Source organism: Chionomys nivalis, chromosome 13 (genome assembly GCF_950005125.1).
Source record: "Chionomys nivalis chromosome 13, mChiNiv1.1, whole genome shotgun sequence".
Taxonomy (NCBI): Eukaryota; Metazoa; Chordata; class Mammalia; order Rodentia; family Cricetidae; genus Chionomys; species Chionomys nivalis.
In genome coordinates this window covers 9,570,182-9,581,544 of record NC_080098.1, presented here as the reverse complement: position 1 = coordinate 9,581,544, position 11,363 = coordinate 9,570,182, and the positions used below count along the sequence as shown (strand labels likewise).

General features: G+C 42.4%; 1 protein-coding gene across 1 annotated transcript in view; it reads left to right on the top strand.

The window, feature by feature from the left end:
* Myo3a (myosin IIIA) overlaps window positions 1-7,643 on the top strand; it is a 165,401-nt gene extending 157,758 nt beyond the window's left edge. The window contains exons 31-33 of the mRNA XM_057787845.1: window positions 643-683; window positions 1,834-1,977; window positions 7,513-7,643. Coding sequence (XP_057643828.1) covers window positions 643-683; window positions 1,834-1,977; window positions 7,513-7,618 — 291 coding nt within the window. The 3' untranslated portion in view covers window positions 7,619-7,643. The remainder of the gene's footprint in view (window positions 1-642; window positions 684-1,833; window positions 1,978-7,512) is intronic.
* The last annotated feature ends 3,720 nt before the right edge of the window (window positions 7,644-11,363 follow it).

The following is an 11,363-nucleotide window of genomic DNA, read 5'->3' as shown; positions in this document are numbered from 1 at the left end:
GCACCATGCTTCTCTCCTTTATGGTGTTGCCCAGAATTCAAACTTACAATCCCTTCTCCTTTGAGTTTCTTAGACTAATATCATCAGCTGTCATGACCGCAGTCACTGCTGAGTTAAAAACCATTGTCTCTGGCTTAGATTACTCTTCTAGCTCCAAATACAAATAGCAAACTACCTAATACTTATCACATAATCTACTTGGACGTGCACACAGAGAGGTCCATATGTAGGTGCATTCATTCATAATGTGTTAGAATATGTCACAAGTCATATAAATCACCCAATTAAAGTACAACACAATAGCTTTTAGTTCAACCATCACCACAGTCAATTTTACAAGATTTCTATCACTCCAAGGTGAAACTCTACCCACTATCAGTCTCTTCCACACTCCATTCCTGACCCAAATCCTAAGTAATCACTAATTGACTGTCGTCTATGTATTTGCCTTTTATAGAACCCCATATAAACAGAATCATATATATATATATATATATATATGTTATATGAAATAGTTTTATAAGCTAGTAATCACTTATTCTGGTTCTCCTTCTTTCTCATCCATCATTAAGATAATAAATTATGCATTATGATTGCATATTACTATATATTATGTATTTTCAATTATTCTATTCCCATTAGAAATCAATCCAAGAAGAAAAACGGAGACCAAGAAAAGACAGGTAATCATCTCTTCTAAATTACAGCACCATTTTGTTCAAATAAAACTATAAATCTCTATGTTCAAATTTTATTAGCAATCACATATATTTGGAAAGTAGCACGGTCACATGTATATAATAAGTGTGAAAACTATATGGAACTTATAAATTAAATATGTGGACTAGAACCATAACAAGTATTAACCACGAACTCCAATATAATTTGGAGGAATTGCTTCAATGGGACAGACTGCTTTTCTCTGCCCATTTAATAATGATAGCTAAGCAATCATAACACTTCAGTAGCCACAAACTTTCTCTTCCTTTTTGTTTTATGGTCCTTTGATACATATTAAATGTCATGTTTTATACTTTTGGGGGTTGTTAGGATGGCAAGGGTTGAAGTTGTTGTAGATATGGTACACTTACCTTCGCACGACTCCTTTCCCTTTAGTATTGCAGTCTTTCAATGTTTTGACATTCTAATTTTGTTCTCATGCCAAATAACTTTCAGATAATGTTAGCAATGGAAGGGGGTGTTTATACTGAACATAAACAGAGTTCCCTATTTATCACCTGGTGATACCTGTAACGGAAGTCAGTTAACGCTATGAACAAAAACACTTGAAAGTTCTCTGTGTTCGCTCACCAAGACCAATCTTCAGTTTGATGAGCCTGGTGTGAATGGGAGTGTAGACTGGCCAAATCAGGCTCCATGTCATTGGCAGTTCTAGAAACTATCAGTTTATGTTAAATCAAACTTGACAAAAGCAAGAGGCGCCAGTCAGCAGCTAATGTGATAGTCAAGGTAAGGATGAGGGGTGCTTTTAATTAACAGGATTACTGGTTTTTACATTTCAAGACTTCTCTCACATATGTGGGCTTGTAGTGATGCTCTTTTTTTTTTTTTTTTTTTTTATTTTCGAGACAGGGTTTCTCCGTAGCTTTTGGTTCCTGTCCTGGAACTAGCTCTTGTAGACCAGGCTGGCCTCGAACTCACAGAGATCTGCCTGCCTCTGCCTCCCAAGTGCTGGGATTAAAGGTGTGTGCCACCACCACCCAGCGTAGTGATGCTCTTAAATTACAGTAGATATTAAGAAGAACACACTTAGCCTGTAAGTCAAGGGAATAGAAATTAGACTGAGTAACATGCTTATGTGTTCACTTCCAGTCAAGGAAAATTACTAGGTTTGGAAGACTTCTATTATAAGGAACTTTTGCCTTCTCATTCTGGACCAAAGGAGCAAAGCTCTAATGTAAGAGAATGGAGACCACAGAAGGAACGCCAGGATCAACACCCTGAGGCTAATGAAAGGTAACAATGCACAGTGCAGTATAACGTTCAATGGTAAACTTAAATGGAAATTCAAAAATTCCAATTTTAAGTAATTTTGTTTTATATATACCATAAAATTTGAGATTTTTGCAATTTGTGCCCTGGTGGTCCTGTTGAACTTGTCCATATTGGGCTTCATGTTCTAAATTGATGAGGACGACTAACCAGGTCCGTTCCTCAAGAGGGCACCAGATCTCATCACAGATGACTGTGAGCCACCATGTGGTTGCTGGAAATAGAACTCAGGACCTTTGGAAGAGCAGACAGTGCTCTTAACTGCTATTTTCCTGAATGTTTCACCTTATTAGTGATATATTTCTCAAAGTAAAATCATGAATATGATTACAGTACAATCATACATTCTAGTTTTCCTTGGAAAGACCCCTATTCACACCCTTTAGCTTGGTATAGTTATTAGCATTATACCTTTAGAAATGTGTCAATTTAAGTAATAAAATGAATGGTCATTCTAAATATAAGCAACACGGCATACTTATATCAGTATTAAGGTCTAAACAATATAATTTAATCATTACAAGAATTTTTTTTTTGAGACAAGTTCTCACCACTTAACTTTGCTAGCCTAGAACTCTATGTAGACCAGATTAGCCTCAAAGTCACAGAAATGTACCTACCTCTGCCTCCCAAGTGCTGGGATTAAAGGTGTATGCCACTATGACTGGCCTCTCTTATTGGATTTTTAATTATGTTTTTAATTTTCATAATCAGGGATGACAAACCAAAAACCAATTTTGGGAAAATAAGATTCATGGGAAATAGGTGACTTGGTTATGATTCTTTTCACCTTGCTGCTAAGTTTATGTCATTAAATAATTCATCTTGCAACTTATATACAACTTTAGGAATAATTTCCCCTTTTCTTGAAAATTCATCGTGAAGTTTTGAGACTAGAGATGTGTAGGAGAATATAAACATGGTGAATGAGAAATAGGAGCAAGAGCAGGAACTGGGAACTGATCGGAAATCCTTAGCCAGGCTCTTGTTGGCCTAGGGTGCCCAGGCCCCCTCGCCCTTCTCTTTTACTGTGTGCAGTGATGGCTGGAGAGAAGAATTCTTCAGTCCAAATGTCCCGAGTTGGACCCCAATTGAGCTAGAGTTTTGTTTATCTTTTCTGAGCTCTTTAAGCCACAGTTTTCACACCCACAAAAGAATCTTCAAAATCCCCGCCTCACTGTCTTGCTATAGAGAAAAGTGGAATGACACACTGCTTAGCATACTGTGTTCCCAGAGGAGGGTTTCTATAGATACTGATGGCTAGTATTATCCACCTTCATTTGCTCTTTCAAACCCTACCTGCACTATGGTCTCCAAAAAGAAGACACATTCTTCTTCCATCGTGAAACCAAAAACCATAACCTGTTCACACTTGGTGGGGTTCTAACTGAAGCGCAAAGTTCTGTGTGAGAGAGTGGAACACCAAGTGCCAGAGAGCTGAAATGATTTGTGTGTGGTCACAAACTGCGTGAGGGTTCTCCAGCCCAGGGTTTTCACACCCTGCTCGGCTGCTTTTCGCTGGTCTGCCTGCTTCCTGTTATAACAGCTGATGCTCCTTTGTCCCACTCTCTTCTTTCTCTTTCACCACCTGACGATCCATGCCTACTGTGAAGGCATTATATCCCAGAGACACTGCCTGCTTCCCAGCAGCCTCCATGGGTGTGCATTTAATATCCACTAGAATAAGGGTGTCAGAGCTGGCTTTGGTTGAGTGCTTACTTAGTTCTAGGCACCAAGCTGGTATTTCGCTGAACTGGTAAGACAGTGATTATTACTGCCCTCTTTTATGAGTGTGGAAGCTAAGTTTCCAGAGGGTAGCAACTGTAGTCACCCACATAATAACTGATGGGGCCAGAAAATCTGAACACAGGGTTTTGTAAACTTAAATTCAATGACTTTAACCACTGTTAATATTGCCACTTTATGTAAAGCTCATGCTGGGGACTTAAGGAAATAGTGACTATCAAGGTGACAAAGGTGTGGTCTTTGTATCAAACAATCCTGAGATTAGAGGGACGTGATATTCGCATACCAGTGCTGAACAAGGTAACTCTCAGAGGGGCGGGCTTTTCTAAACTTAGACAGTGGCAGTAACTCACAGCAACCGTGTGGCTAAACCTCAGTAAGAGCCTGAATTAAAACCGACAGCAAATACAAAAGAATAGCTCTAAATTACATCTTGGAACAATTAGCAAAATTTGAGACTAAAATATATGCCCAATTGTATTAATTCAGGAAGAGTATCTTTATGTGTACGTGAGTACACCCATAGCTTTACTAACAGACACTCACCGACTGCTGATGACACCTCCAGTAAGGTTTGAGTAGGCCTGGGGAAGGGTGTGCAAGCAATAACAAGCAAAATGCTTCATGGAATTTTTTAATCGACACATTAAAATTGATAAGTTGATAAATTTAAAATAAATTTTAAACTTAAATTGATAAATTAAAATCATGTACATTTGTGGTACAGAAAAGAATATTTTTGAAATACACATACATTGTGGAATAGCTAAATTGAACTGATTAAAATTTGCATAGCTTTATAATCCTCAGTCCCATAGAAGCTAGGTAGGTAACAAGGAGGACCCTAAGAGAGACCCACATGGAGGGCCCAAGAAAGGGGAGATAGTTAAGAAGATCTGGGTAAATTAAAGGAGAGAAGGAGAAGAGGGATGGGAACATGAGGGATCAGCATGGGCAAGCTGAGGGCAGGACAGAGAGTGATGGGGAAGATACCTTGACAGAGGGGGTCATTTTTTGATATAAGATAAAATTTATGCAACAGAATTCACTTGACCATTTTAAAATGTCCAGTTCCATGGATTTAATATATTCACCCTATTTCATGCCGACCTAACTTCAGGAAACCGAAAAGCTACTAGGATCACCACCCTTCCACCCCTATTCCCTGGCAACCACTAATCAATTTGCTTTCAGCAATTATTCAGAGCATTTCATATAAATAGAAACACACATGTGATCTGCTTGATCTAGCTACTTCCCTTAGCATGTGATTATTTTTTAATTTTGTGTGTGTGCATTATGTGTATGTGAGTTTTGCCACAGCACTCGTGTGAAATCAGAAGACATTTGCAAGTTGGTCTTTGCATTCTGTCTTTGTCTTGTTTTTAGACAGGGCCTCTTGATCTTACTGCTATGCTACACATTCCAGGCTCCGGAGCAATTCTCCCACTCTACCTCCTGTGGTAATACATCCAGAGATCTGAACTCAGGACTTGTACAGCAATTTTTTTCTTTTTTATTGATTTTATTGAGCCATATATTTTTCTCTGCTCCCCCTCCTTTCCTCCCCCATTCCCTTCTACCCTCTCCCATGATCCCCATGCTCCTAGTTTCCTCAGGAGATCTTGTCTTTTTCTCCTTCCGGGTGCAGCAAATATAATCACTCTCTGAGTCATCTCTCTAACAACATGACTTCAACTTTCCACTTTTTTAAAAGCTTAGCAATCTGTTAAGGCTGCTGAACAGAGAGACTTCCTAACCCTGTGTAATGACTATGTCACTAAACAAACCAGTTTCCTTGTCAGACAGTTGGGAACTTGATTCTTATTTCTAGTCAGAGTAGTACTGTATTGGTACCGGCATCCTTTGTTCCTAGAATGTGACAGTCACTCAATCTTGCATTGAGCATTTTTTGCATGCACATTTTGGTTATCTGTGTGCCTTTTTCTGAGAAGTGCCTCTTCGGGTCCTTTGTCCCTTTTTTAACCATTTCACTTATTTTTATTGAATTATTTGAGTTCCTTGTAGATTTTAGACACTGCCCCCTTTACCAATTGTATCATTTGCAAATATTTATTACCCTTTAGCAAGTTGTCTCTTCACTGCTTTGATTCTTTTATTTGCTGTATTTTTAATCCGATTTGCCTGCTTTTTGGTATAATCTGATTTGTCTGTGTTTGTGTTTGCTCTTGTTGCCTGTGATTTGGTGGTGATATCCAAAAATCCTTTGTCCAAACCAGTGTTGTAGATATTTTCCTCTATATTTTCTTCTAGCAGATTTTCTGTCTTAGGTGGTAGTTTAAGTCTTTACTCTTCTTGAGTGGACTTCACTATACGCTGTGAAGTAAATCTCTGTTAACATTCGTGTGTGTGTGTGTGTGTGTGTGTGTGTGTGTCCAGTTTTCCCAAAATAATTTACTGAAGACTTTCCTTGCTATAAGCTCTCGGCATCTCAGTCAAGCCCAATGGAAGACAAATGAATCTGTTTGTGAGCCCTCTGCTCCAGTTCCTCAGTCTGTGCATCTGTTTTTATGTTCTTTTGTTTGCTATTACTTTTTTGTAGATTTTTCAAAGCAAATAGCATGCTGTCACCAGCTTTATTCTTTTGTTCAAGATTTCTTTTATTATTTAGGGTCTCCTGTAGTACCAAATGAGTTATTTGTGTTTGTTTTTCCTATTCAGTAAAAGAAAGAAAGGACAGAAACTAAAAGTCCACATTGACTGGAGCTCCTACAGTGGGTTCAGTAAAGCAGTTTCATTAAAAACATTGAAACCTGCCTGGCTGTGGTGGCACATGTCTTTAATTCCAGCACTCAGGAGGCAGAGGCAAAAAGATCTCTGAGTTCAAGACCAGCCTGGCCTACAGTACAAGGTACAGTGTAGTCTGGGTTAAGTAGAAGATCCTTGTCTCAAAGAAAGAAGAAGAAGAGGAAAAAGGAGAAGAGGAAGAAGAGGAAGAGGAGGAGAGAGAAGAAGAAGAAGAAAGAGGAGGAGGAGGAGGAGGAGGAGGAGGAGGAGAAGAAGAAGAAGAAGAAGAAGAAGAAGAAGAAGAAGAAGAAGAAGAAGAAGAAGAAGAAGAAGAAGAAGAAGAAGAAGAAGAAGAAGAAGAAACTTTGAAAAGTCAACAGAACAAGCAGTAACTGTATTCCTACTAGAGTGATTAGTGATTAGTCAGATTGAGGGAGTGTTTAAAAGAGACATTTGATTTAAAAGTCCAGAAGGTGAGCAGGGTGGTGGTCTTGCAGGCCTTTAATCCCAGCACTTAGGAGGCAGAGTCAGACAGATCTCTGAGTTCAAGGCCAGCCTGGACTATGGAGTGAGTTCCAACATAGCCAGGGCTATACAGAAGAACACTGTCTCAAAAAGAAAAAACAAAACACCACCAAAAAAATCCAGATTATACACCTTGTATCTTCTTGATTGATGAAAGTCTCTTAAAAACTAAATAAGGCACTAAAGTATGTTTTTATTAACTGTGAATTATTGTTCCAAACAAAGCCAGCCTTTGTGATCTCTATCTTCTAGTGGTTGGCTCTCCAAACACAAAAGTCACTAGCTTCAACTCTGCAAAGCTTCAGAGCATCTTTACAGCCAGTTAAGTTGGGTTGTTTAGCCTGACATTTTAGTTGAGTCTTTCTTAAATGTGTGTGGTTGGTATAGCTCAAGGAAGAGGCGCGCCTAGCCCTGGGAGGGTAGCTGGAAATACCCCTGCTAGCAGTTGCCATTGACTGTGAGACCCTGTCTAACTTGCAGGTGCTGGACCACCAAGGGGAGCGAGGAGATCTCGGCCAACCCCTATGACTACAGAAGGCTCCTGCGCAAAACCTCCCAGCGCCAGCGCCTGGTGCAGCAGCTGTAGGCCCTACTGAGTTCAAAAAGTGCTGGACCCTGAGATGCTACAAGGACCACAGCAACAGCAAGGCGCCCTCAGAATCTTAAACCCCTTTGGGGCATTCCAGATACTGGACCTCTAGATGTCTTCCACCTGCAGTTGCCCCCATCACCCTAATGTACCACTTGATTCCACTCTTTGTGATTCAGGTACCCACTGTGTCTGAGCTGTCACCACCCCCTTGCTCATTTTTAAATGATGTAAAAGATTTCTTCTTTCTTGAAAAGACTTTCGCAGGACCTTGTTTGGATATGCCAGAGCAAAGTGGAAAGAACTTTGAAGGGGAACTCATCTCAAACTTGCTTTTTTTCTCCTCTTTTGATTAGTAAGATTACTAAATAAAGTAAGCATCTCGGAAAGTGTGTTTTACAAGGGTTTGTCAGCCTTGTGCCTTGGGGGCTCTGTCTCTGGTGTACAGCTGGGCTGGTGGCAGGAGGTGAGATGAGATCTGTCTTCAGAAGCTAATCCCCAGCCCCAGCTACTCTACAGCATAGCCCACCTTAAACTGAACCTAGAATCCTGGACGAACCTTCAAACCCATGCACACACAGCCTTCCAGGCCAACCACACTGGCACTGGTCCTCAGGCTGAGAACTGTCAGAGAGTAAGGTCTCTTCCTCTGCAGATTTGAAGTAACCTCTCCTCCCTGGAAGTTGGCCACATAAAAGTGAGCAAACGGGCAGCGGGTAGGAAGCAGGAGTTTCCTTACCATTTGAGATATATATATATATATATATATATATATATATATATATATATATATCCTCCAGGTTTAACCCCTCCATGAAAGACACCAGGTCTACACGATCCTGCGCGGGCAAAGAAGGTACAGGCAGGATTCCAGTGAGGACTGGATGAGCAAACAGGTTTTGGTCAGGTTAGGTCAGGGTTCTGCTGCCCAAAACCCAAACCAGAAAGCCGAGCGCTGATACATTTGTGTCCGAGAGTTGTCAGGGTCTGTGCAGAGTGGGCCCCTGAAGCTCCCCAGACCTGGGCTTTTGCAGCGGTTTCATCTTACAAACGGGATCCAGCTGAGGAGAAGCCTCCTGCTGTGACAGGGCCGTGCCCCAAATCCAAGTGCGCTCTTCTCCCCGCTCCTACCCTAGTTAGCTCCACTCCAGTTTGGAACCAGATAGACAGGACAGAGGAGTCACCCTGTCATGAGCCAACGTGTGGATAGAACGGCAGGACGGTTCCTGACACAAGAAACCATAACCGCAGGGCTCACCGATATGGGGGAGGCAGGAGTAGGGCACCCTGAGCTGGCTAGGTTTTCTGTGCTCCCGCACTCCACCTGGAGCAGGTACTACAAGGAGGAGCCCTGCTCCTCTGCCTGTCATCCTTCAATCCTGGTTTCCAGTGGCCCCTCAATACCGAAGTTCTCCCAAGAGTATCAGCAAAGGCATCCAATTTCTGGGTAGAGAGGCCACAAACAGCTCTGCCCCAGCCCCTGCACTCCGAATTAAGTAAAACTGAAAAAGGAAGTAGCCAGCCCTTGGTGGGAGATTGCAAGGTCATAGCTGTTTTCGTCTTTTTTCTTTCCATCTATACTTTCTCGGTCCCTCGATATTTAAGCCCCAAAGGGACACGGGGAAACTTGTACCAAATGCTCTTCTTTGGTCCCACCTGCCACGGGGATTTCTGGATGCACTGTGGACAAGAAATGGGTCGTCCCAGGACACTTTCCTGTGGGTTATGCTGGAGATTTGGGTGTGGGTCTCCCACATTAAATGGAAAGCCTTCTCCGGGTAACAGCCTTCCCAGTCTTCGCTGCCTCCTTTGTCAACTAATGGCTGTAATTATTACCTCCATGAGCTCTTTTGTTATCGTCAACCAGAGGGGCGGGGGGGCCTCTTTGGGGAAATGAAAAAATTTACAAAGCAAATTGCTGTCTAGGAAGAGATGGATTTTTAAAAGACAAACCCAATCCCACTTGCATCTGAAGTGGGGAGTGGCAAAAAATAATATTTCTTAATGTAAAAAACAACATTTGATTTAAAAACACTCGAGGCTGTGAGCTTTAATTGCATTTAAACAGTACCGTTTTAAGTCACTGTTTCTGAAGAAGTTAAATTCAGATGTTGAGATTCTACCTTCCTCTTGTTTTCTTCCATTTCTTCCTTGGAAGGTGTGTGTGTGTGTGTGTGTGTGTGTGTTTATGAACCTTTTTATTTCAAACCACTCATCCATAGTAAAAAAAAAAAAAAAAAAAAAAAAAAAAGCTTCAACCCCAGCCAGCTGGCCTGAAGCAAATTATTTGCAGGATTTGGTATGGATTTAAACAAAGAACCCAAGAACCGGAGTCATATCAGCAAAGCTTGAAGGAGCAAGCGCCGAGCAGACTTCGGAGCCAAGGCATTCCAGGAGGTTTTGCCTCTGCCTGCTGAAGCGATCAGTCCGGGAGTGCCCTAAAGACTGACCAAGCTGAGCCCTAGGTTCAAGATTACAGCCTTCCCTGGCCATGCTCCTGCTTGTCGCCAGAGCAAGCTTAGAGACAGCCTCGGGCTGCACCCAATAGTGCCAATTGCAACCAGAGATCCTGCAATTTCAGTGGGCTTCCACTAACTAGCTCCTCCATGGGCCCCTGGATTCGGACATGTGGGAAGAAGATAAAGCTTTGGGGAGAGAATGAACTTGGAGACCCAAGACTTGGGCATCTGCAAAGCCTCCCCAGGTCTCAGGATCCCTAACAAAACAAGTAACCCTGGTCGCCAAGACAGAAGGCTCCAGGGTCCCTGCTTTGGTGCCTGTTTTAAAAATTCAGAGAAGCAATGAAGGGCTTTGGGGACTACAGAAAAGGCTAACACTAGCCCAGGGCTCCCAGGGAAGGTGATTGGGAATGACTGAAACCAGCGCTTTCCTGCCAGTCTTTCTTGAGCTCTCCGTAAGCCTGGAGTCATAGTTACAGAGTAGATCAGATGGAAGTCCAAGGGCCCCAAACCCTCAAGATGCAGCTCCTATTTACGAACCTTTAGGGAAAGGAAAACAGAAAGAATCGTTTCATTCTTTATTAGAAAAAGCAGAACTACTGCTCTCTGGACCTGGAAGTTGACAATTTTATATTGTTAGGCAATCGCAGTCCAGACCTTAAGGATTCCTTTTGGGAATGAGAGGTCATTGGTTTGAGTCCCCCTGAAAAGAGGGAATGCATTTTCTTTTGATATTTGAGAAGTCTGGTTTGCTCACTTGGAACCCCCCTGCACTCCTCCTACGCACCCGCGTGTTTGTGTCACACACAAACAGTAGGCTGTTTCACGCCTCTATAGGCCAAGGTCACCTAGTAACCGGATCCCCTCCCCCATCAACCATCAATCCTGTGGGCAGCATCAGCTCTCCCCCGTTCCTATTCAAGAAGTTTCTGTTCGTTTTATTTATTTATTTAATTTTTCCCAGCCCGAGGTCCTCAGTGATAGACTCCAGCATGGATTTTAATTGCTTCAATCAGCAGTCTTTCTCTTCAGCCGTCAGTCAAAATCTGGACAGTGGGTCCGGGGACCCAGCGCATGACTGCGCAGGAACCCTGCGCCCTGAGGTTGGCTCAGCTCAGCAGGCAGACGCTAGGCTCTGCAAAGGAGATAAAATGAGTCCGTCGGCTTTTAGGAGACCCACCTCCCTTCCTCCTTGGTACCTTCCCCAGGCTCTGAAGCTGTGCCTGATTGCGGCCAGGTGGCCTGGGCTCTTGAGGTCACAGCGACCTCGGCGCCGGTTTAGA